The following is a 27,289-nucleotide window of genomic DNA, read 5'->3' as shown; positions in this document are numbered from 1 at the left end:
AAAAAGTTGCCAAATATAAGTAAGACTGCATTAACGTTTAAGAAAATTGCTCAAAGTCAGCTTAGAGGTATGGAGTGGGTGAGACAAGTCTTAACTACAGGGAAGAAAAGGGGCCTGAAGGACAGGGTGTCTGAGTAATGATGGCCTTGCTGTGCCCTGTCAGGCAGAGGCCTGGCTGGCTTGGAATTGGTACCTTCTCTGGGTAATAACCCAGTGAGAGCATAACACCTGGGGTGTGGCCCAACCCAGGGCTACAGGTGCTTGGTGGGGAAGAAACTTTAGAGTTTGGTTTCTCTTTCTTTGAGAACTGCTATTGTTCTTCGAGTTTTGTTTAAAATTGAATTTACTGGGGTGAGATTGGTCCACAAAAGCATACAGGTTTCAAGTGCACAACTCAACAAAACATCTTCTGCACAATGTATCGTGCACCCATCGCCCCAAGCAAAGTCTCTTCTTGTCCCTGTTTCCCCCGCCACACACTTTGCCTACTTCTACCTACCCCCCCGCCCCACCTCCCTTTACCTCTGGCTATCACCACACTGTTGTCTCTGTGTGTGTGCACACACACACACACACACATGCACGCACGCATGCACGCACACACATATATTATTTGCTTAATTCCTTTATCTTCTTTCATCCAGCCCCCCAACCCCCTTCCCCTGTGACAACTATCAGTCTGTTCCATGTATCCATGTCTCTGTCTATATTTTGTTCATTAGATTCCACATATAAGTGAGATCATATGGTATTTGTCTTTCTCTGAGTGGTTTATTTCACTTAGCCTAAAAATCTCCAGGTCCATCCATGCTGTTGCAAAAGGTAAGATTTCCTTTTTCCCCCCTTTTTTTATGGCCTAGTAGAATTCCATTGTATAAATGTACCACAGCTTTTTTATCCACTCATCTATTGATGGGCACTTGGGCTGCTTCCAAATCTTGGCTATTGTGAATAATGCTGCAATGAACATAGGGGCACATATAATCTTTCAAATTAGTGTTTCTGGTTTCTTTGGAAATATTCCCAGAAGTGGGATCACTGGGTCATGGGCAGTTCCATTTTTAATTTTCTGAGGAAACTCCAGACTGTTTTCCACAGTGGCTGTACCAGTTTGTATTTCCACCAGCAGTGCACGAGGGTTCCTTATTCTCTACATCCTCACCAGAATTTGTCATTTGTTGACTTATTGATGGTAGCCATTCTGACAGCTGTGAGGTAATATCTCATTGTAGTTTTAATCTGTATCTCTCTGATGATTTAGTGACATTGAGCATTTTTTTCATGTCTCTTAGCCACCTATATGTCCCCTTGGAGAAGTGCCTTTTAGGTCCTTTGTCCATTTTTTAATTGGGTTGTTTGTCTTCCTAGTGTTGAGTTGTACAAATTCTTTATATATTTTGGAAATTAACCCCTTATCAGATGTATCACTGCCATATATGTTCTCCCATACAGTGGGTTCCATTTTCATTTTGTTGATGATTTCTTTTGCTGTGCAAAAGCTTTTTAGTTTGGTGTAGTCCCATCTGTTTATTTTTTTCCTTTGTTTCTATTGCCCGAGGAGATATATCAGCAAAAACATTGCTATGAGAAATGTCTGACATTGTACTGCCTATGTTTTCTTCTAGGATTTTTATGGTTTTGTGACTTACATGTAAGTCTTTAATCCATTTTGAGTTTGTTCTTGTGTATGGTCTAAGTTGGTGGCCTAGTTTCATTTCTTAGCATATTCTTTGACTTTTTTGTTTATAGGCATAGGGACTTCATTTGGGAGTAAAAATGGTTGTGAAAATATACAATTATTTTCTAATGGCAAATCAAATCCAACTACTTCTTAATTAGCTAATTAACTGGACAAGTACTTACTGAGCAATACTATGTGCTTGACCCATGCTGGTCACTTTATGGACATTGTCTAAAGAGAGGGTCTGAGCAACCCTGAGTCAGGCATTGTAAGTCAGTTCCATTTCCAGATGCAGAAACTGAGGCCCAGAGAAGACTGACTCCATCCAGTTCATACAGGTAGGAACTGGCTCAGCAAGCGCGGGGTCCCAGTCTGTCTACCCAAGAACTCCTACTCAGTGTGCCGCCCACACCATTTGACGTGGCTTCAACCTGCTTTCTTTTCCCAGAGAAGAAAGTTGAGGGCCATGGTGATGTGGCAGAGTGAGAACTAGAATTTGGGTGTCTGACGCCCAGGCCAAGGTCTTTTTCAATACTTTGTGTCAAAACTTTTGGGAGTATAAAAATCCATGTGGTTTACCATGAGTGTCAACCCATGAACCAGGAGATCACAGTTTAATTCCTGGTCAGGGCACATGCCTGGGTTGCAGGTTCGATCCCCATGTAGGAGGCAGCCAATTGATGTTTCTCTCTCATCATTGATGTTTCTATCTCTCCCTCCCTCTCCCTGAAATCAATAAACATATATTTAAGCCCTGACCGGTTTGGCTCAGTGGACAGAGCGTCGGCCTGAGGACTGAAAGGTCCCAGGTTCAATTCCGGTCAAGGGCATGTACCTTGGTTGTGGGCACATCCCCAGTAGGAGGTGTGCAGGAGGCAGCTGATCGATATTTCTCTCTCATCGATGTTTCTAACTCTCTATCCCTCTCCCTTCCTCTCTGTAAAAAATCAATAAAATATATTAAAAAAAAATATATATATTTTAAAAAACACACACAAACAACCACCCCTCAAAAGCCCTGTGGGGTTGAGGGGGGTGGTGCAGACCAAGCAAGCCTTTTCCTGTGCTGCCCTTTTTTTTTTGTTTGGTTTTGTTAATGCTTACTAAGTCCAGCAAAGCTGCAAGCTCCACTCTAAGTCACCACATCCCCCGAGAACAATTGCGGTAGACAATTCACAGCAATGCTAAAAGATCAACTCATATCAGGGATTATGTGATGGATGCAGAGAGGAAGGGCTCCTCTCCATGGACTCTCAGCAGAGGCACAAACCATTCTCACCTGAGCTTCAGGAAGGGCTTCTTCACGCCCAAATCCCTTTCATAATTGGGTGTAATTATTCTGTCCTTCGTCCTTGCCTGCACCCGAGTGAGAGTGAGTCTTTAATCTGAGAGCCATTAGAATGGCAGAACAGTGAGGTCACCTCGATTAGGAGCTAATGGATTCTCTACCCTTTGTTCTGATGATAATGGGATGAGACGATGAAATATTACTCTGAAGCTTCGGGGAGAGAATTTATAGGACTCAGGCTGGTGTGTTTTGCAGATTAGGCGGCAATACAGAGGGAGACCAGTTGTAAAGCTTTTTAGCAGCTGGTTTCTTGTGTTACCCTTTTCCAAATGGGTCTCCTCACCCCTCTGCCTTAAAGTCCCCAGCACCCACCTGGCTTACCTTGCAGGAGTGTATAGAAGGCACCTGAGGCAGACAGGTTGGTGGTTATGGTGACATCATCTTTGCTGGAGGTCTCTACCTGGACATGCACTGAGCTGTCTGTGTCACTTCGGAAACTGCTCACCTGGCCAGTAGGGAAGGTCACATTTGTCAGGCGGCCAAAGCTGTCATACCTGAAAACCAAGGGGTAGGTCTGATTAACAGGAATATAATGGTGTTAGAGCTGGAACTTGGCACGTTCTACCTCATGCCACAGTTTTTGTGTGTTCTGCTTTTCTTTCTGTTTAGATGCATTTCCATGTCTCCTCCATCATCTTGCACATTGTTTTCAGGATAAGGTTCCACTTGCTGATACCGACTGCAGGCAAATGACTTACCTCTCTGAGTCGTATTTTCTTAACTAGAGGCCCAGTGCATGAAATTTGTGCACTCAGAGGGGGGTGTCCCACAGCCCGAACTGCACCCTCTCACAGTCCGGGAGCACTCAGGGGATGGGCTCTCACAACTCACAGCTTTGCTCTGGTGTGGTCCATCTGAAGCATTATAATTGCATCTTACTTTGTTTCCTCATTCTCCTGATATTAATAAAAGAAATACCATAGGGAGCGGGCCTAAGCCATCAGTCGGACATCATTATCGCTGCTGCAGAGGCAGGAGAGGCTCCCACCACCGCTGCTGTGCTAGCCAGCCATGAGCCTGGCTTCTGGCTGAGCACCCCCCCTGTGGGAGCACACTGACCACCAGGGGACAGCTCCTGCATTGAGCATCTGCCCCCTGGTGGTCAGTGTGTGTCATAGCGACCGGTCGTTCTGCTGTTTGGTCAATTTGCATGTTAGCCTTTTATTATATAGGGTTCCATAAAGTGGAGAGGATAAGCCATCTTCTGCCTACCTCCCAGGATTATGACGAGGGACTCATGGATGTGCCCGGTAGCTATAAATGAATATTCACCCATGAAGGTGGAGATTATGTAACCATACATTGACCCAGAGCAGCCGTGGGCAAACTACGGCCCGCGGGCCAGATCCGGCCCGTTCGGCTGTTCTATCCGGCCCGCAGAGCTGAAAGAGCAGAGGGTTCTCTTGCTCTCCCCTCCGCTCCTTTACTTTGAATTTATATTAGTTCACACAAACACTCTATCCATGCTTTTGTTCCGGCCCTCCAGTCCAGTTTAAGAACCCATTGTGGCCCTCGAGTCAAAAAGTTTGCCCACCCCTGACCCAGAGTCTTAAAGCTGGGGACTCCCATAGCTGATGTGGGCAAATCTGATGCTTGAATACCCTGTCTAACCCCCCAAGAACTGGTATACAGATTTTATAAGAATAATACTAAGATGGGGCTTCCCAGGAAGCTAAAGATCCTGGGAAAAGGGGACTCGGAATCCAAACCAGGACTCTGCTGCCACATAAGCAGGCCAAACAGATAGGTTCTTGAAACCTCTTCCCATCTAGATTTCATATCTTGCACCAAGCAGCTGTGGATCTGCAGCTCTCACAACTCACAGCTTTGCTCTGGTGTGATCCATCTGAAGCATTATAATAGCATCTTACTTTGTTTCCCCACTCCCCTGATAATAATAAAAGAAATACCTACCATCATTGAGCACTTCCAACATACCAGGTATGGTGCTAGTCCCTTTTCATATATTCTTTCATTTAAACCTCACAACTAGTCTAAAAAGGTATATAATATCTTCCTTTTGGAGGAGGCTCAGGAATTGAGGATCAGAAAAGTGAAGTCACCTGCTCAAGGTCACACAGGTAAGTGGGTGGAGTCAAAATTCAAACTTCGATTTATCTGCTTCCAAGCCACCATTTGCTTCTCTGTCTCCAATGAGCATGTCTGGTCTGTCTATTTGCAAGTATCCATTTTGTGCTCACCTACCTGTAGAGTGGCTGTAAGATGGCAGGGAGTAAGCTATTAACATGTGAGTGATTATTTTTAATTAGGAGAGGCTGAAGTGTAAAAAGGTAGGTTTAAATAGCCTTTTTGCACTTGTGTGTGAATGGGGAAAAACGTCTTCATCCAGATGTGTATGTATGTATGTGTGTGTGTGTGTATGTATGTGTGTGTATGTATGTGTGTGTGTGTGTGTGTGTGTGTGTGTATATATATATATATATATATATATATATATATATATATATATTTATTTATTTTTTTCCTTTGCTTCATGAATCTGCATGCCATCCTTCTGCAGGGGCCATGTTAATCTATCTATCGTTCCAATTTCAGTAAATGTGCTGCCAATATTGGCGAGCGCTAGATGCCAACATTTCTGATTCCCACTCCTGCCCAAGTTTGCAGCATGGGCTCATCCACATGTGTCTCCCCCATGTACTCTGGGTCTCCCACTGGACATTGTTGCATGCTTTGCCTTCACTACTAGAGTAAAGCTCGCCCCTGGGTCCCTGAGGGTTTTAACAATGGTGAAGTGAAAGGCCAAAAGTTCAGCCATGCTGGTTGTTCTGTGATTCCTTTAGCTGGGCCTAGCTTCCTGCCTGGATCCCTGGGTCCTACAGCTCATGTTGTTTCAGAGGAGGCTTGGGGAATGAGACTAGGCAGGCGTTCTCTGAGCCACTTTCTGCCCAAGGCCAGATGTGGGTGCTGCATGGATTCTGCCACCTGCTATCTCTTTCTGTCCCTGTGCCTGGTACTGACCACCACATTCTTGACACTGAATGGTGAGAGTCCCTGGCACAGTCTGCCACAGAGGAGGTGTTGGTAAATTGAATAACTCATCAATCCTTGACCCAAGACTAAGTCAGAGGGAAGGGCAGAGGGGTTTTGGGAAAGTTGAATCTCTGTTGCTGAGGATGAGGAAGGGGAATGGAAGCCCTTTCCAAGATGGGGAGCAACACAGTGGCTTCTACCATCTACCTCATGCCCGGGCTTGGAGGGGAAGGCTGTGGGACTGTTACCAGTCCTTTCAGCTCTCCTACAGGTGGTTAAGGGCCTTTGGAAACCTGTTTCCTGTCCTGATTTCTCATTTTTCTTCCTAAGTACTGAGTCAGATTCCTGTGAGAAACAGTCAGTCATGCTTAGGGCTGGGTGGAATAGCCCGAGACCTGGGCTGTGTCAGAAGTGCCGAGCGCTCCTCGGAGCTGGGGAAGGGAGCGGTTCCGAGACTGCTGCTAGGAAGGAGGGCAAGTCTGGGGCAAAGATCCAGAATGTTTGCCCTAAGGCCCTTCTCACCTGGAGACTCCCTGGGACTCTGCTCTCCTCCATCTAGGAGAGGCTGGTGTTCTTTCTGACCCTTTACGGCTGCTGGGAATTTGAGCAGGAAGGAATGTCACACCAATGTTTGCGTGGTTCTCTCTTGGAAGTAGAACTGCAGGTGATTTTAATTGCTTATTTGTATGTTTCATGTTCCCAACACTTCCTATAATTTACATGATTATTTTCATGATCACAAGTGTTGTGATGGCATACAGAGAACATGTGACCACAGCCACCTTGGTGGGAGGACCTTGTAAATCACTGGCATTTAAAGAAGGGTATCATTACCAGACACCTGCCAATACCCAGCTCCAGGCCTTGTCAGTAAAATACTTCTAGGGCACCCCACATTTCTGAGCCCCAAATCGAAACTCCCTAAGACTGGCTCAGCTCTGGTCATCTTGACTGTACCTGTGTCTTATGAATAAGCAGAGCCCCCATCTTTTAAATCAACCAGAAAGTCCATTGCAGTCCAAGAAGTTTATGGGATGGATACTGATCCATTCTGGTTCTTTGAACACCTGTTATCCATGTATATACTCTTTATTAATGAGACTACTTACTCAGCCTCTCTACTTTCCTGACCTAACTGGCTAAAAAAATTTTTTTTATTACACAATGCAGGACACTTAAAAAGGAGGTTTACAGTCTTATAAAGAATTGATGGAGAGACTATTGATTAGGCGTCAGATGTAACTTTAATACTACTTCTAACAAGGCCTTCCTTGTTCAAATGCCACCTCATAAAGCCCTCCCTGGTGTCTCCGGGGAGACTGGCACAGCTCTGTCATAGAATGTGTCCCCTGCATCAATGCAGCTGATGTACATGTTGCCTTCTGCTTAGGCCTGGGAGTGCTCAAGTCAGGGCAGGGGCTGTGGCATCAGCCAGCCAGGCGGGGGATCTAGATTCCAGCTCCTGCTAGCAAAGGGACCCTGCAGGACTTGCTCTCAGTTCATCTCTGCTTCCCCAGCACTGGGACCAGCACAGAGAAGACAGGCAGGGAGTGTTGACTGCACAAATAAATCCATGCATAATTGGGAGCGCAGGGCCTCTTTCCTGCTCTTTTGGAGAAGGGGGACCATGATTCATGCACACGCTACCTCCTGCAGGACCTGACAGAGGCTTGACACACAGTAGGCGCATCATAAACATCTGCTGAATGCACGAACACGGAGACAACTGCTTACACTAAATGGTACTTGAGCAAGCTCTGTTGTCATCTCTCTAGAGTTTTCATCCCCAAGACATAAAGAAGCATTGCATAAAGGCAGACAATTGTAATTATTATTGAAGGTAGTCTGTAATACATAATTAAATCGAGCCTGAAGAAGATGCAATGAGAAGGCCCCATACCTTCAAGACCTGGTTTTTATTTTATATGAGATGGCTGAAAAACAGTAATTTCCACTCCTCACATTTTCCATGAGAAGGACTGAATGTCTTAATTAAATGAACATCAAATGGAACAGCCAATTTATAGAATTTTCTTATCTCTTTTTCATTCATTGTGGTGCCTTCCAGAGCTTGAGAAATGCCACTGGATCTCTCTGCTGCCTGATCAATACCTGTGATTATCCCTTCTGCCTCTGCGGGGAAGAGCTGAAGCTGCCCATCCTCGAGACCTTGGACACCTTTGCCCTGTGGCCCCCTCTATGGAGCCGTTTCTCTTCCTGCTGCACAGCTGCCAAGGGAAGGGGGGTGGAGGGGAGCAGCACTGCCCAACAAGGGACAGGAGGGCAGTTCTCTGCACTCTCTGAATTCCAAGAGGCTGCTCCTGACCTTGGTCCTGTGACTGAGTGACTTCTGGACTATGGTTTAGTTACTTAAAGTACTGGCAAGTATTGTTTCCTTCTAGCCAAGAGGAATGAAGGAGCATGTGGATATGGGAATAGAAGGTCCTTGGAGCCAGATGGTCTAGGCTTTGAATCCAGGCTCTCCACCTGCCAGCAATGCAACTCTAGAGGATGAGCTTTACTGGCTCATTCATCTTCATTTCTTATAGAGCATGTGTTCCTAGAAGCAAGTGTTCTGTCTTCTCTCTCATCATTGATGGTTCTCCTACTAACAACCAACCCTTACCACACTGACATTATTTCAGGAAGATTATGCAACCTAACCTCTGGAAGCCTCTATTTTCTCCTCTATAAAATGAGGGTAAGGATACCTATCTTAGACAGAGATTGTGAAGATCAAAAGGTAACATATTTAAAAGGAAATGCCAATGCTTACCAGGGCCCACAGGACCCAACAAGACTTCTTTCACTAGTCTGTCAACCTCCTGAGGGAAAGGACTTTGTGTGGTCACTGATGTATCCCCAGAACTAAGAAGAGTGCTTGGCAGATGCTTAATAATGTGAATGACTGTTGGTTGAAAGACCTACTCCTTTCTGCCTCTCTTTATAACTTCACTTTGAACCCCACTCCTCTAATACTTCCTGCATTCCTTCACATCTGCTCTGTTCTGCAAACATACCAAGCTCTAACCAGGCTTGCGGTGCTCTCACTTACTGTTCCCCTGGCTGGGAATGCTCTTCTCTCCCATCTTGGTATAGCTAGTTCCTTTCATTTTTCATGCTTTAGTTTAAATGTTATCAGTTCATGCCTTTCCTGATCTGAAATAGATAGGTCCTCCCATCTCTATCACATTATCTTACTTTATTGTCTTCATTATACTTATTATATTGTTTATGTGTTTACTTATTTGTTATCTGTCTCTTCCCTCTAGAATATAAGCTCCATGAGGAAAGGTACCTTGTATGCATTCTCAGTGCCTAGAAGAATACCCAGCATATAAAAGGTGCTCAATACATATTTCTTGTATGAATAAATGAGTGAATGGTAGATGTTTTTTTTTTTTCCAGAGAATAACTAAGAACTCCACCCCTTTAACTCCCCACTTCCCTATGAGGAAGGGAAAGTTCACTAATATTCATCGAGTACCATTTAGGTACCAAGCACCATGCTTATAACCATCTTTTGAGGTATTATTATCCTCATTTCACAATTGGTGAAGCTGAGGCTCAGAGAGGAGAAGTCACTTGCCTAAAATCACACAGCTAGCAGAGGAATATAGATTCAAAATCAGGCTGTGTTCCTTCATCAGGCTTCCCATAAAAATGATGCTGTTTCAAATCAAAACCTTTGTGTTCACCACTATGTTAACAAAAATATTGTGTTTGGAAATCTAAGTCAAGAAGACTGACAGCTTTCTCTTCAAGATGCTTTGCTTTGATACCACTGTTATCAGTACTGACCCTTCAGTGATGCTGGCCCCCACTCAGGGGGTATAGATGGGGATGACCAGATGACTGGCTTTTCATAATTTCTTTCTACTGACTTTTCTTCACTCCATTTCCCCAAAGCATCTTTGAAGCACAGGGAAAGAAAACACATAAAAGATTCATATAGTTGCTGTGAACTTGGCTCTCAGAAGAGGACCACTAAAGAGTATCTTCACACACATGGCAAGGCTTTCTTCTTCACACTCAATACTTCACATCTCAAACCTCTGAACTCTGTGCAGCTGTGGAGGAAAATGCCAAATTGCCTCTCTGATACTAACTTTTGTTGGTTGGGACTTTTTGGTTGGAAAATAAAAGATTTGATTTTTATGCTTTTCATCTATGACCACCATCATCAACAAGAACAGCCCATGCACATAGGGAGTTCCCTTGGTTTTAGGTCATTAAAATAGATGGTGTCACTACATTATTAGTCCCTCTAATAGGATACTTTTTGGCTTCTGCAATAAAAACTAATACTTGTTGCCAATTTCCCATAGAATTAAGTCCTAACAATGAAATCTAGGCTTCAGGTTTTCTAAGATCTGGTTCACACTATAGGTCTTATCTCTCACTGATGATGTACTTGAGGCAGTGCATCTGGCAGAAAGGATTCAGGTAGATCTGGGATTGAATTCTGGCTCTGACAGGTATACAATGTCATAGAGCCAGTAAGTGTCTGCACTGGTTATTCTCTTTTCACCCCTCAGATCCTTTCTGTTCCCTTCTCTGTGCCCAGAAGAGCTGAACCTCACAGACTACATCTCTGGGCCCTCTTGCTGGCTTGCTTCTGGTTGGATTCAGTCAATGGTAGGCACTGGCCCAAGAAATTGGGGATCTAGAGTTTTTCTTTTTCCCATCTCCTTCAGTACTATGTTTCTTTTGTTTTTCAAATATGTTTTTATTGAATCAGAGAGGAAGGGAGAGTGAGAGAGAGAAACATCAATGATGAGAGAGAATCATCCATTGGCTGCCTCCTGCATGCCCCCTATTGGGGATCGAGCCTGCAACCTGAGCATGTACCCTGACTGGGAATCAAACCATGACTTCCTGGTTCCGAGGTCAATGCTCAACCACTAAGCCACACCGGCCAGGCATTACTGTATTTCTAATAGTGGCTTCATCTATCTGCAATGACTGTTTCTACCAGATGGCTCCTCTTCCATGTTTACAGCTTCCACTGAATTCAGTAACAATATCCTGTTCCTTCCCTGCTTTGCCCTTCAACCTGATGGTTGGTCATGGTTGTTCACTATTATTACTGCCTTGGTTGCCTTACCATCCTTTCTTGGTTCCCTTATCCCTTGCCTATATCTCTATAACATTTCTTTATTTGAAATATATTTTTGTTGGGTGTAGAATTCTAGGTTGACAGGTTTTTTTTCCCTTTATTTTCAGCACTTTTGTCTTCTAGCTTGCATGGTTTCTGATGAGAAGTCTGTGTAATTATTATCTTTGTTCTTCTGTATGAAATGCATTCTACCTACTCCCTTCAGGCTGTGTTCCTTCATCAGGCTTCCCATTACCACTGCCCTCCCCACCCCTGAGCTGCTCAAGATTTTCTCACTTTCTTTTGTATTTAGCAATTTGAATATATGCCTAGGTGTGTGTGTGTGTGTGTGTGTGTGTGTGTGTGTGTGTGTGTGTATTCTGCTTGGTCTCTCTGAGATTTTTGGGTGTATGGCTTGGTGTCTGTCTTACTTCTGGATAATTCTCGACCATCAAATCCTCAAATATTTATTTTGCCTTATTCTTTCTCTCTTCTCCTGGAATTCCAATTCCATGAATAATAAACCAGCTGATATGCCCCCTGGCTCTTGGATATCCAGTTCTGCCTTTTTTTCCACTGGTTTTTCTCTTTGTATTTCAGTCTGAGTAATTTCTTTCTTTTTGTTTTTATTTTTGAAGACTTGAACTTTTATTTTCATAATTTGGTCTCTGTTTCACAACTTCCTTTCAATTTGGTAGTGTGTGTTTCTTTTTTAGTATTAGACAAAAGATATGTCTCAAGGCTTTTTGTAGGATGTTTAGTGATTTGTCATTTTGCCTATACAATAGTAGCTATAATTTTAGTTTATCTTGAAAATAGGTCCAAATTTACTTGAACTATAATTATAATTTTGAATACTATTTAAAAATAAGATGATATGTTATTAAAAATAGATGCTTTATATCTCAATAAAGCTGTTACAAAACAAAAAATAGGTGCTGTATGTAGATGGTCTTGACCAGTTGGAGCTTATATCACTGCAAGCAGATATCCAAACAAGAAGCCATCATTCAAATGACTTGAATTATATATAAATATGAACTAAAATATTTATGTTAAATCTAAAGTGGACCTAAAGTAGTCTTTTGATAGTCAGGGCAATTTGTTCAGTCTTGTTGATCAACATCAGGATATAGACCTATCTTCTTTCCTTAGCTGTGTCAAGTTGACTGATAAGCCCATCCTAGGAGTTCTTCATCTCTGTAACTGTTTTTCGTTTCTAGTATTTCCATTTTATTCTCTTTTATAGTTTCCATTTCTCTTCTCAAAGTATCCATCTGATCTTGTTCACCTTTTCCATCAGGGCCTTTAACATAATTATAATTTAAAAATCCTGAAAAAAAGTTTTAACCTCTGTGTCATATCTGAGTGTGGTTCTGATGATTACTTTGTCTCTTGGAAGTGTGTTGTGCTTTTTTTTTTTTTTTTTTTTTTTTGCCTTTTTGAATGTTCAGTTGAAAGTGTCACATCTTAAGATGGATATGAGTTTCCTTCTGTTAGTATTTTAGTGTGGGTGCATGGGTGCATAAGTTACTTTACTTAGGATTTGAACTGGCTTTGAAGTCTGTTGTTTCTATGACTAACCTTAGTGAATCACAGGCCTTGAATTCTGCTAACCACCTTGTGTTTAGGGTGCTAAACTTTCCCCCTCCCCTCAGTGTTAACTCCATCCTCAGCATTAGGTTCCCTCTTTGTGCTGCTCCTCAGAGAGGGTCTCTTTCCATGCTCTTGTCCCTTTCTTATCTTTTTCCCAATACTACTGTTCTTTTCACTGTTGGGTTTAGCTTTTTAGCTAGTGGTAGGGGCTGGTGAACTCCACCTAGACTCTTTGCTCTCACCATTGTTGTTTCTCTGATTAAACCTCAGTCTTATATACCCATGTGTCCCTGAGTCTCAGCAGTGCGACCTCTTCAGTGCTCCTGCCCCTTTACAGGCTGTAATTCTGGGCCCATTACAGATTACTACCCTCCCAGAAGAAGTTTAAAAGATGTTTTCTTCCCTCATTCAGCTGTAATGGGTTTCCATCAGTGCCTAAGTAGGACAGAGTTAGTTGCCCTTCTTGCCACAGATTAAGGCTTCTGTTCCATGTGGGAGTAAGGTGCAAAGTGTCTGGGTAGAGCAGTCAGATATTTGAGTCCTTCCCTCAGCAACTGCTGTACCCCTCCCTGAAGTATACTTGTATACAAGGCACACTTTTTAAAATCTTTCTCTACTTCTTCTTGAGAGTACCTGGTGGGGTTTGAGGAGAAAGGTATGAAGAGAATGTGGACTCTTCCAATTTCTGCAGCCCCCAAGGGTTTCATACACTTAGCATTTGTAAATTTACCAGCTAGCCTAGCTGGACTCTTCTTCCTGGTAACTGGTTGCACTTACCCAGGAAAGCTAGGGCTCACATCTTGTCTTTCTCTTCAGGAGTCTGTTGCCCCTTGAATTTACTCAGTTTATTGCCCTCTGACCTCGGAGAAGGAGTTCAAGGAAAACTTGTGAACTGACCATTTGTCTGGCTTACTTTTTTTTTGTAAGACTGGAAACAATGCTCTTTCTAGCTCTTACATCCTCAGCAAAACCCAGAAGCCAAAGCTCTTCATTTGAACCTTTTGAGTTGAATTCTAGATCCTGCTGGGAGCAATGACAGTTCTGAAGCTGGGATTTGAACCTAGTATCCTTTGAACTACAGCATATTTTCTCTTCCCTTCTTGATCACCTTTCCCTTCTGAATTTATATATCATTCATAAAATATTTACTGTACACCTATTAGGTGGCAAGTCCTAAGCTTGATTCAGAGATAAATTAGGGTCTCACAGGAATTAGTGTGAGAATAACTATGACAGAGGCTGTCACAGGACACCAGAGCCACTTCCCCCCTATGAAACTTGGGGAAACTGATTACTCCTGCCTACTCAGCAAGCCATTCTAGGAACCTCATGCTCATCAGGCCATTTTCTTAGCCATCAACTGCCATTGACCCAGGAGCCAAGTCTGAAATTAATGATGCCACACATTAGAGATGAAGGTTGCATTACAGATTCCTTGGAAGTTTTCTACCAGCAGATCTGTGGGCTGAGGGAAGGAAACTAATCTTGATTCCTCAAAATTGTGAACTCTTTAAGTCAAGTTGCTCTGAAGTGTGTGATGTTTATGTTACATGTATTATTTAATCTGTTGAGAGGATCGATTAAGCCAACTTAAAACTGGTTTCAGTAATAGCCCATGTCACAGGCAAACCTGGGCTGATTTTTTTTTTTTAAATATTAGAGCATTTGGATTGGAATTCACTAAGTTGCCTCATGGAGCCAAAAGTAGAAAATTCACTAGAGCAATGGTGCCTTGGAAAAATCTGTCCAAATCTGTTCAGCTCATGTGGCTCCTATAAACCAGGAGGTCACGGTTTGATTTCCGGTCAGGGTGTGTGCCTGGGTTGTGGGCTCAATCACCAGTGGGGGGTGTGCAGGAGGCAGCTGATCAATGACTCTCATCATTGATGTTTCCATCTCTCTCTCTCCCTCTCTCTTCCTCTCTGAAATAAAAAAATATATTAAAAAAAGGAAAAATCTGTCCAAATCTATGTTAAGAAACACCATAATGATAATAATATCACACCTTTACTTCTTGGAAGCTTCATAGTTAGTGAAGTATTTTTACTTTCAAGGTTTATTTAGTTTTTCTGATCCTCACAATGGCCCTGAAATAGGGCAGAGTAAGCACTATTTCTGGTTGGGACTTGTGTCTGGAAGCCAGCCAGCCTGCCCAAGTCACACAGCCATCACCCAGGGAGAACAGCTATCTGGTACCCTCACCTGTGTCACAATCTGAGCTGGACTAGTTTTCCTTGACCCACTCTGCATGCCCATTTTGGATATTCTCAGGGACCTGACCCTTTCTTAGTTCTGATCCCTGAGATGTGACACTTGGTCCTGCTCTTCTGGTCTGACCTCTAATTCCCTACCAACTGCAATTACATGTGTACTCCTTTGATTCATTTACTTGAAGCTGTTCCCAGGTACATCTTTCATGCCCAAACAACATTTCTGCAATTACTGGTGCTGTCACTAATATGGCTTGTAATAATTAATAATAATAATGATAATAATAATGATAATAATAATAAATTAATAATGACAACCACAGAAGATATCATTTGAGTACTTATGATGAGTAAGACATTGAATTTTCCATATTTTATCTCTTTGAAATTTTGAACCTCAGACTATCCTTATAAATAGATTGTTTCTATCTGAGTCACAAAGAACTTAAGGTGAACCCAGTCAGTGTAGTTAAAAGAATACAGATTTGTGTTCTGGCTCTGCCATGTCCTCATGGTGATTTTTGACAGATGAGTTACCTAATCTCACTGTCCCTCAGTCTGTTCAACTGTAAAAAATGTGGGTAATAATTTCTACCACCTGAGGTTGCTATGAAAATTAAATGGGAAAGAACCTGACACATAGTAGGACCTAAAAAAAATAAGTTTCTATTTTTATTTTAGGGCCTTTATCTTCCACTCCTGGGAAATGCTATTTAGTGGATACTTTGGAATTCCGAATGCGATTTTGTACAAAGCAATTGTACTAACTTCTCCTTCTTAATAAAACATCAACTCTGGCTGTATATTTTATCAGGGAAGCCAGAGAGGGGGAAATGGAGTCCTTTCTGGGAGAGTTGTAGGAAATGGTTTTAGATTTCAGGGTTGGTAGAGAGTAACGGGTGCAGTGATGTGTAAGAATTCAGTTTGGGATTAGAGAGTGACCTTGGGAACTAATTGAGTGTACCAACTTGCTCTGACAAAGAAACCTCTGTATTGGCTATGTAATATATAAGAGGTTTCCGTAGGGCAATGGGGGAAAATGGAATTATTTAGTGTATTTCCATTTCAATGAGTTAATCAAGGTAATTGCTGTTTTCCTGGATCTTTGTCTTTTCTTTATAATTAACAAGGAATTTAGCCAGTGAACTTTGTACAAACTGCTGTGACATTTTTTTGGTGCACATTGTATTTAAAAATCTATTACAGATCCTTTTCCTTCCAATTCTAGGACTGTGAGAAACTGATGCTTGATCAAGCTTAAGAAAAATTTACAGCTCGAAGATTCAAGTTCATTTGGGATTAATAAACAGCAGCAGGAAGCAAGGCAGAACTCAACGAGCATGTGCTCCGGCGTCAGACAGACGTGTTCTGTTATGTTCTCACATATAACAGTGGATGAATGAGCCTCTCTGAACCTCAGTTTCAATTTCTGTAAAACGGATAATATCACTCATTTCCCAGAGCTGTTGTGAGAATTAAATGCAATCATGTGGTTCCCAACCCGTGTCTGGTGCACAACAAGGCTAGTTCTCACCCCATCTCCTGCATACTTATCTAATAGTCATGTGCTCAGCAGTCTCAGTTGTCTGGAATGTGGCTAAGACCTTAAAAAGAAGCTAAAATCTAAGTAGAAAGGGAGATATTATGAAGTCCATTGCTTAAAATAGCTTATGGAGAAACATCTCAGATATATTTGTTTTTTAATAGGATTGGAATGAACTGATCTCTAATTCTCTGATCACACCATTGAGGAAGCCCTATCCTGGGTGAAGAGAAGGAAAGTGAGCTACTTGAGGGGGCTCTATGGCAGAAACAACTAGTGACTCAATAGTGCCACACTGAGGGAGGAAGCAGTACAACTATACCTATTAGACACAGGACCCAATAAAAGAAAGTGTAGAATCATTTGGGGCAGGAGGGAAGGGTCCTATAGCCTTACCGCCTCACTTCCTTGAAACTATCTTCATATTACAGCATACCATGCAATTGTGGGTGTTCCTTATGAATGACCTTGGCTCATAAAAATAAAGATTTCATTATGTCTGTATAATGTGTTTGAGAAGGGAGGCATGTAAAGCACTTCATAAGTTCCATTCAAAATGGTTAAAGTGAAAAAAAATTTTTTTAACTTAAGATGTGAGCTTTGATAATTGGACAATTCATCTACATGGAAATGTTCCTTTCCCCATTGCCATATTTCTGGACAGTGGTCATATGAAGATGCTAGAACTCTATCAAGTACTTTTCCTCTACATCACCTCCCTGTGGTATGTTGAGAAGGTAGTCATTGTTTCCATTTCACAGATGTGGAAACTGAGGCCTCCTGAGATTATGTCCATGGTAGAGCTGGGATTCCAGCTCAGTTCCTCTGACTCCAAAGCTCATGCCTTTTCCACTACAACATGTTCCTTCCCAGGCACAAGCATCTCAAATATGAACATGCAGAATATATTATAGGTAAGGGTTTGCATCCCAAATCCTGAACTAAAATGACATAACAAAAATTAACACTCCATCAATTCACCTCTAAACCTATAGTATATCTCATGAAACAAAACCATTACATGGCCTTGCCTGATACTTACTCATAAAATGTTGTCCATCCATTTTCATTGCTTTTAGTTGCCAGAAGGCCAGAGTTGCCATGGTATGTCATCATGGCCAACTCGTGTCCTTGTGTGGTCACACTCCTGAGTGCACTGTTGGTGCCCATAGTCATCCAGTACACCTGGCCATCTGGGCCCACCAGCCAGAGGGGCATCCCGGTAGAGTCTCGGCTGATGTCCACCCTGTTGCCATTGTTGTCTGTGATGAATGTGATGTCGTCATCTCCAGTGTAGGTGAAGTTGTAGAGGTAATCTCCTGTGGGCAGGCTTTGGGTGTACAGATGCTTGCCACTGGTATCAAACAAGTAGAGCTCCTGGTCGATTGGTGAAGACAGCTCATACATGTTCTGGGTGTTGAGGAAAGGCTTGTTCTTCCTGATAAACCGAATTCGGATATTCCCAAGGTCGGCCACGTAGAGTTCCCCGTCAGCACAAACAGCTAAGGAAGATGGGGTATTCAGCTTTGCATCCTTGGCATAACCATCATCTCCAGAGAAACAATCACAGTTGGCATCATTTTTACAGTCACAGCCACTGGGGGCCCCAGCCACTAGCGAGATCTCTCCGCTAGTGGTGACCTGCCTGATTCGGTTGATCTTTTTCTCATCAGTCTCAGCGATATACAGGACACCATTGTGAGAGACAGCCAAGGCGGTGGCTGACTCCAGGGTTGCATGGATGGCCACCTTGCTCAGCAGAAAGTGGTCGATGCCGGGGACCTGGCAGTGCATGGGCCTCCCGGCAACAATGCGCACCTGGTGGTTTTCAGAGATTTGCAGAACCACGTTGTTGTCGAGGACATAGAGGGAGTTGTCCATTGGGTTGATGGCTAAGTCTGTGGGCCACTCCAAGCGAACCTGACAATGGAGACACCAACACTCAAATGCCTGGCAAAGTGCCCACCCCATATTCTATATGGTCCATAACAGTGTCCCAAGTGCCTTCACATGCCCGGTCCTCACAGCAGCCTTTCATCCACAATGGATGTCAGGCCCCTATTAGAATGAAATCATGCAAGACATCTGATGGCCTCTAGACTGACAAAACATGAAGAACAAATTTTAAAAAAGCAAAGAAACAAAAAAGCAGGCAAGAGACAGACTTTGGAGTCAGACAGGCCTGGGTTCATATCCAAGCCCCACCACTTATAACCTTGGGCAGGTCCTTTGCCTCCCTGAGTCTCAATATTCACATCTGTAAAATGGGAATGACCACAGGGCAGAGAGCCTGAGCCATAGTAAGTGCTCAGAGGATGGCAGCGAATGCTATGGAGCTAGGAGGGGAAGACTGATAGAGTCTGAAGTAGGTGTGGCCCAGAGGCTTAAGAGAAATTCTTCATGAACATTTGATATGATTTTTGTATGAAAGATGACTTCTCAATTCTTGGATTAACATGTGGCTAGATGCTGGGGATATAAAGACAGAATAACCATGGACCCTCTCTGACTTGGTTCCAGACCAGTGATTTTCAAATTTGGCCACCCATTCAAATTACCTGCAGTGATTTTAGAAAGTATTGTGTTCAAATCCCACCCCTGGTCAATGAAGTCAGATCCCCGGTTGCAGGGCTCGGGCCCTGGCATGATTTCCAATGCTTCCAGGGTGATTCTAACACGGGGCTGGAAATGACCATCGGATCCTGTCTCCTCCCTGTGTGATCACCGGACCAGTAGCACTGGCCTCACCTGGGAGCTAGTCAGAAATGCAGAATGGCAGGCCTCACCCAAACCTACTGCGTCAGAAACTGTATTTAAACAACATTCCTGGGAGAGTCCCATGCACACTGAAGTTTGTGAAGCCCTGCTCTAGATAATGGTGTTTAGTGCCATGGAGAACAGGTGCTCCCGGCAATGGGAAGGAGGGGTTCAGAGGTCCTGGGCCCCATGTCGGAGCCTCTTCTGAGCCAGGCTGGGAAGCTGGCAGGGACCATGCTGAGTCTGCAGGTGGGCACGCAGGGAAGGCCGCTGGCAGGTGTGGGTGAGGTGAGGAATGCTTTGTTGAGTGATGGAGGCTGCATGGTTGGATATATCGCATGGGGAGGAGCTGGCATGAAGCTGTGTCCCCAAGGGGTCCAGCCACACTGCACAGGGGCTGAAAGTGCTGACAGGCGCTGCCTTCAGCTGATTTGCTTATTCGATCCCTAGGGACTCATCACCTTAGTTTCCCGAGTGAGTCCCCTACAAAACGTTGGCATTCGGTCTAATTTGGGCTTAAACAAGCACATACCTTTAGAGAAGAAATTTCTCTTCCAGAAATAGAATCGTGTACACCATTGTCTATTAGGGTAATTATCACAGCCATTTAAAATAATGGTGAAAAACTGGAACCACTTCAAATGCCCAACAACAGAGGATGGGCTAAATAAGTTATGGTACATTTAGTTCACCCATAAATTAAAATAGTCTGTGTAGCCATTATAACTGATGTTACAGCTGGATATTTAATGATATCAGAAACCGTTCACCATGTATTATGTGGAAAGAACAGGTTACAGAACTGTAAGTACAGTGTGATCCCAACTGGGGGAAAATACAGTAAATTAGATGGATTATGGATAGAGAGGAGATGAAAAGCTTGAGGGATATACCCCAAGATGGTAACCATATTGGGATTAGAGGCAATTTTAACTTTCTTCTTTGTCATTACTAACTTTGTATATTTCCTACAATGTCTATGTGACAGTTTACAAATATGAAGAGAAACCCTGGTAAATTACTTACACAGGAGATGTGGCCACCTTCATCTGCCCCATTAGCTGAGGGCCCTTCTCAGGATGGGGCAGGCCCTTTCTCGTTTCTTCCGAGTGTGATCCCCAGGCCCTGCTTCCTAAGGTCTTCCTGCTCCCTCGTTTCCAGCCTGGGTCCCTCTGTCCTCACAGGACAGGGAGCCTGAGGCAGGGCAGCGCTGATGCCAGGCGGCTGCCTTCACGCCTCCCCGTGCTCTCTGGAGCACAGAGGCCCACAGCCTTCAGCTGCATCAAGAACACAGTTTACTCTAAAGTGACAGGGGAATTTTCAATTTCCTAAAACCCATTTCTTGTCAATACTCGCTGCTAAATATTTTATGCCCTCTGGTCCTGTGGCACCTTGGGGACCTGCTTGCCCAGACCTTTCTGCCTGTCATTATGATGAAAAGATAGCTCCCTGATGAGTGGGTGGGGAGGGCCACAGCAGGGAGAGGGGGAGATGAAGGAAGGGTGAGTGCTTCCTGCTCTCTCCTTTACAGCCCCGTGTGCAGAGGACCTGGGAGGGAAGCTGCGCTCTTGGAGCCAGTCTCGGCTGTCCCAGTGCCCGTGTGATGTCCTGGACCAGACCAAGTGCCCACGCTTCTCTGACCTCACCTCCCTATTAGTGACGATCATGCTGAGGCTTCATTTCCCATCGCCCACATGGAGGGAGGAGCCTTCATACAGTGGCCCCTCCAGCTCCCATGCTCTGTGGTCCTGCGGGAGCATGGAGCCCCTCTCCTGTCCTCCCCAGCTGCTGTGCCCTTATAGAAGCACTTTGAGGTGACTGCCTTGTTGCAGGGTGATTTGCTTTAAAAGCTGGATTGTCAAATGAATGAACAAATAAACGACTGCAAAGGGCATAGAGAGAGTGAGGGATTTGGGGCCAGGACACCTCGCATCCTCTCTCAGGTCCACAATTCCTACAGGTGTGATCTTACTCGAGTTACTTAAATACTTTGAACTGCTTTCCCCCTATGTAAATGCAGGTAATAAATATTACATAAAGTGAGTATGGGAATCAAACAAGACAACGTACAAGGCAGCCCTTAGCAAATTATAAAGGGAATGAATAGTTACAGCCTATTGCTAGCTGGCCGGCACTGTGCTAGGTAATTGGTGTACATAATTTGATTAAAAACAATTCATTTTCACATCCCTGGTGGAGCCTAGCCCAGGGTTCTCTATTTATAACTGCATTTTCTGTCACCAAGCCTCAGTGTCCTGATCTGTAAAATGGGCTCGATAATAGCTAGCTCTTGGGATTATTTTGACAGCTAAACAGGAAAAGTGGAGCAGTACTCACCTCTGTGTCCCTGTTTCTAAATGTGTGTGGAACAGAATAGGTTCTCAGGAAATCATTTTGGACCCTAAGTCCAGAGTTATCCTCTGTGTCCGTGGTGGCTGCAGCCAGCTGAGCTGAGAACCTGTTGTTCCTGTTGTTCCTTCCACACTCTCTGCCTACCTCTAGGTTCTCCTGGGGTCTGGTCTTCGTCTCCTCCTGGAGCAGCTGGTCTGAGTTCCCCGGTTCTGCTCTTTGCTCTCTTGCCCCTGAGCTGTGTTCTTAGCTCTCTGGCTTCCCGCCCTAGTCCCCATGGATGGTAAAGTAGCTGGGTGTTTATAACAGAGGAGGCTCTGAGAACGGAAGCCAGTGCCCCCTGCCCATATGTGCATATAAAAATACATGCCCGTGTCTGGAGAGTTTGGCCAAAAGAATTCTATGCTTAGGTTCCATGCTTAGGGTAGGGAGGATCAGGGACATAAAGATTTCTTGTTCAGGATTTCTGAATCACAGTGTGGGTTTCCCCCCTCTGCTATATCGCAGTTGTCCTCCAAGCCTTTGCTCTGGCTGCTTGGCAGGGCCTCTATCTAAAGTGAAATTATTTCCCCATGTGTGGATTGAACATTTTTGGCATCCGGTGCTGGCTGGTGGAGGGTCCGTTCTAAGAATTGAAAATACTTGCACACACATCCTCAGGCTGTGGCAGCTTCCTGACTGGGTAATCCGGGCGGGCTCACAAACGGGAGAGGGAAACTGCAGCCAGCAAGGGAAGCTCGCCAAACTGGGAAGACGAGCAGCAGAGAACAGACTCCATTCGGGAGTGTGGCAATCACAGCAGCTGGTGCAGAGGGACATCATATCTGCATCCAACAGGGATATGACGTGGGCGTGGGGACCCGCGCAGCAGCTCTGGGGTTCTGGGAAAGGGGTTCCGTGACACACCTCTCTAACTGAGGTAGGCATGAGCCATGAGGCCTCCCAGCCTCTGCCACCTGCTGGGCACCAGGGAGCGGGTCCACGGGCAGTGGAATAGGGCCTGTGTGCAGGCTCTCCTAGCAGTGAGGGGGTTTAACAAGCTAAGTGAGGCTATTGCTGACACCAATTTGCAATGAAAGGTAACTCCAGTCTCCTGTTTCCTTGGTTTTGCTCATGCTGGCAAGATGGATGCTCACCGATAGAGCACTGGCCAGGCCCTGACAAAGGACCTAGCAATAAAGGACACATCCCTTACCAAGTCATTGCAGGACAAATTACAGACATGCTGAATAGCTGTCACTTGTGTCTTCCTCTGGTCTACGCTAGGTTCCTGGTGCCCCCTGTGAAGGTCCAAACTCTTTTGTGTGGACCTTCACCAACTGACCCTAAATCATGCTTCCAGTTTCAACTCCTGCTACTATTTCCTTACAAGAACCCTGTGCTCAGGCATTCAATTTCCCGATGCTCACTGAATGTCTGGGCCCATGAACGTATTTGTATCTTCACTCATGCTGTGCCCTTTGTATGAAATGTCTGCATTCTCCCTTGACACCCAGCAAACCCCTATCCAACCTTCAACACCTGGCACAAATGTCCCCTCCTTTGAGAAAGTGGGCACTAAGACTCCTGTTGGTTGATCACCTCTGAAGTGCCAAGCAGTGCTAGGAGCCTCACAGGCATTGCTTTCTGTGTTCTTAAAGCAATCCTGCCTGGCTGATGTCCATTTTACAGATGTAAAAAATGGGGCTCAAAGGACCTCAGAAACTTGTTTAAAATTACTCAGCTGGTGAGTGGCAAAGCCAGGATTCAATCAGTCGATCAATCAATTAATAAATCACCAAATGCTAGTTGTGTTCCTACTGTGTATCAGGCAATCCCAGTTATAGTGGAGGAAAGGATGGATGGAATTCCTGTCCTCCTGTTTAGAAGGAGAACAGCCAATGTGTAAGTAGTTGTGTTTCCAAAGAGGGAAGTCAGGTGGCCATGGATTTAAATTCACAGTGTGACTCTCTGCTGCCTTTGAGGCTTCCTGGGACAGCTGCCCTCTGTCACCACTTGTTACCCCTGATGGTGAACTCCCAGGGCAAGAAGCTGTGCCCTACTCACCTCGGTGTCCCGTGTGTTATGCACAGACCCAGCTCCAAGAGTGTGCTCTTAAAAGGCTTGTGTGGTGTAAAGACCAATGGCCAATGGGCTGCCTAGGTGCCAGGTGAGTGGTCGGGCATGCAGACCCAGCTTTCTCCTTACCTGAGAAATATCCATGACAGAATCACAGCTGAGGGGCCGGGCTGAGGTCAGGTCATTGGAGCCCAGCAGGGTGGAGATGACCCCATTCTGGTCGATGCGTCTGATCATGGTGCCATCCACGAAGTAAATCAGCCCCGACTTGTCCACCGTGATGCCTGGGGCAGAGAACACTCAGGGTTAGAGGTGGTCACAACCCACCTACTCATGGAGCTGGTGGGATGACAGAGAACCTCCCCTCCATGATTTGATTGGCTCTTCCGCACATCATTCATTCCCCTTCTAAAGATGAGGAGACAGGCCAGAGGTGAGGAGTGGCTTGTTCATAGTAGGGATGAGAACCCAAGTCTCGAGATTCCTCTCCATCTTGCTGCCTCTGGGGGTTTTTACCTACCACCTGACCCATCTGCAAACACTGAACTCATCCTTTCTGGGGGCTTGTTAAACACCAGACGTAGCAGTAAGGAGGATCTTTTTTCAATATCAAAACTGTGAATTATTTAAATTAACCTATACCGGAAGACCTGTAATTAAATTATACTAATCACATCTCCTTTTTGGTAATAATTTTTCTTTTCTTCCAAGATAATCATCTTTCACGTTTTTCTAATACTATTCTAGTTTCATTGGTCATCACAAAAGTAGAGAGCCCCCCAAAAGAATCCTTCAGGTTTGTGTAGAGAATATTGGTGAAGTTAATTTCTAAAAAAAGGCACATTGAAGAGAGGAGTCAAAATTATGATTAAAAATCATCTACTCCATTTGCTAGACTGTCCCACCCTGCTAACTTCCTCCCTAGACCAGCGGTGTGACCTTGGGCTAGTCACTGGAGAGCTCTAGATTTGTGTCTCAGCTTTTCAATGAAGGGATTGTTCTAAATCTGTATTTCCCACTCTTGGATGTGTGTGCAAACCCCCTGGGAGTTTTCTAAGATGCACCCCTAGGCAGCTGTTCAGAAAATGTCAGTGGAGCCTGTGTTTTTGACAAGCACCTTGGGTAGTACAAATAAAAGTTTGAAAACCTCTCTAGTCAGTCAGTACTTCTTAATCAGTGATGTGCAGCAGAATTACCTGAAGAGTTTTTCCGACATATACCTGCTTGGCCTCACTCCGGGAAATACAGGGGGTGATGGGGACAAGAACCAAGGCTTGTTTAGAAAATGCTCATGGTTGATATTGACTTCCACCTCAGGTCCAGAATCCCTGGCGTTAGACATACCCCTCCTAAATGGAGGATGGCTCAGGGTGCTGGGGCTGAGCCATGGGCGAGACATGCCCTGGTGCCCCTAGGGAATGACAGAAGCCTGAGAGGGTTCATGATGAAATAAAAGAAATTCTATGTTAAGTTTTGTTCTGCTCAGTTTTCTCTGGGGAAGGAACTGAAAGAAGGGGTCTGAAGAAGCTTCACAGAGGTGGAGACACTTGAAGTATCAAGCTTTCTAGTGGTATAGCCTTGGGTGAGTCAGTCCCCTTCCAAGTCTCAGTTTCCTCATCCATAAAATGGGGTTAATACACCTGGCTTATATTCGTTAGCCCTCCATAATTATTAGTGACTTATAATTATGAGAAGCTGACCAGCACGTTGTGGGTTTTAAGGACCTTGCTCTCAGGGTCCACGTGTCTATGACAGGTCAGATGGTAGTTTTTTTTTTTTTTTTTTTTAATATATTTTATTGATTTTTTTTACAGAGAGGAAGGGAGAGGGATAGAGAGTTAGAAACATCAATGAGAGAGAAACATCAATCAGCTGTCTCCTGCACACTCCCCACTGGGGATGTGCCCGCAACCAAGTTACATGCCCTTGACCGGAATCGAACATGGAACCCTTGAGTCCTCAGGCTGACGCTCTATCCACTGAGCCAAACCGGTTAGGGCCAGATGGTGGTTTTAGATGCCAAGGGCTTCTGAGAGAGCCAAGCCCACATGAGCAGTAGTTCCTTCCTCCCCCTCCTGGGCTGTTCAGGGCTGGAGAGTGATTTCACACCGAGGACCAGGCAGCCTCAAGGCGGGATGCCTGTCTTTGGTCCCTGCCTAGAATGTGAATGAATTACATTCCTCAAGTACCGAGACAGGAGTTTTCTTATCTGCCTGGCTATGCTGTCTCTCCTTCCATCTGCTAGGACTGATGAGTGCTGCATGAACAATTGGGTTTCTTGTTTACAAAGTTGGCTGCACAGGCTAATAGAAGTAATCTGTCCTCTAATTAATTACTTCATTTTGTCTTCTTTTGTTGGGCTAAATAGATGAACAGCTTTTCTTCTCCCTATTACAGAATGTCTGCATATTGTGGCACCTTTGTCATTTCTATCTGGGTTAATCAAAGGCTTTTGGGCAATTTCACTCTCACTATAGCTGTGTGTAGTATGTGTGTGTGTGTTTAGGGTGGAGAACACATGTATGTAGAGGAGGGATTTTCAACAGGTGTCCTGCAAGAATTTTTAAAACATGCAATACCTGACTATTAGTCAGGGGCACTGACCTCTTTTCCCTTAGATTGCCAAATGAAAAAATGACCACAGCCACCATAACAACAGCTGTCTGTTTGGTGTAAATGAATCAAAATTATACCTATTTTTTTGTTAGATGGGCAAAAAATATAATACATTTTTTGGTGTGCAAAAGAATTTTAGTAATTAGTTTATGTGTGCCATGAGATGAAAAGGTTGAAAATCACTGGTGTAGAGCAACTGAGAAAGATCTGGAGGGAGTAAAAAATCTCAGAAAAACAATGGATACAGACACTGGGGCAGTAGGGACTTGCCTGGGGTGGGAATGGCTGGGGGGGGTGGGGTGGGGTGGTGTCAATTGGGAAAAAAGGAAACATATATAAAACTTTAGACAATAAAAAAATTAATTAAAAAATCTCAGAAAAAAATCCCTGGTTTTAATTCATAGAGTAAAATGTTGCAACTGAAAGGGGCCTCATGGATCATTTAGCCCAATCTTCTTATTTACCAGTGGGGACACTGAGGTCCAGAGGAGTGGCAGAGCAAAACCACAATGCAGGGTCCTACGGGTAAGCTCTTTCCACCCTATGCTACACTTTTAGTATTAGGAAATTATATTTAGGAGGAAGATTAACCACAGATATTTATCTCACAGAGTTCCCACCTGACCACTGCAGGCATGTGGTAGAGATATAAGATATCATATAATCTGATATATGATATGAGGGGATGTCATATAACAAATACAATATAGTATCCTATCTAATAAAAGAGTAATATGCAAATTGACCATACCTCTGCTACAGCCACAAGCCACGCCCACAAGCCACGCCCACCAGCCAATCAGGAGCAAATATGCAAATAAACCCAACCAAGATGGCTGCAGCTACAGAGAGCAGGAGGGAGGCTTGGGTTTCCCTGACAATGAAGGAAGCCAAGCTTTCTGCCTGCCCTTGCCAGTCTTGGTTGGGGTTGGAGCTGGGTGATCGCAGCGAGCTGGGGGTCCCCTGCCCAGGGCCCGAGCCTGGGCCAGAGGCTTGTGGCCTTGGCCGGGGGTGGAGCCGGGCGATTGGAGTGAGCTGG

General features: G+C 44.3%; 1 protein-coding gene across 9 annotated transcripts in view; it reads right to left on the bottom strand.

The window, feature by feature from the left end:
• The window catches only part of TENM4 (teneurin transmembrane protein 4), a 2,454,724-nt gene that overhangs the window by 24,900 nt on the left and 2,402,535 nt on the right, over window positions 1–27,289 (bottom strand). For all 9 annotated transcript variants that reach the window (XM_080687404.1, XM_080687408.1, XM_080687411.1 and 6 more), the window contains 3 exons: window positions 23,764–23,918; window positions 17,513–18,390; window positions 3,351–3,523 (listed from right to left, as the gene is read on the bottom strand). In XM_080687404.1, the coding sequence (XP_080543530.1) occupies window positions 3,351–3,523; window positions 17,513–18,390; window positions 23,764–23,918 (1,206 nt within the window). The remainder of the gene's footprint in view (window positions 1–3,350; window positions 3,524–17,512; window positions 18,391–23,763; window positions 23,919–27,289) is intronic.

The sequence above is a fragment of the Plecotus auritus genome (genome assembly GCF_963455305.1).
Source record: "Plecotus auritus genome assembly, chromosome: 9".
NCBI lineage: Eukaryota > Metazoa > Chordata > Mammalia > Chiroptera > Vespertilionidae > Plecotus > Plecotus auritus.
The sequence above is the reverse complement of the archived record's forward strand: the minus strand, read 5'-3'. Positions and strand labels throughout refer to the sequence as shown.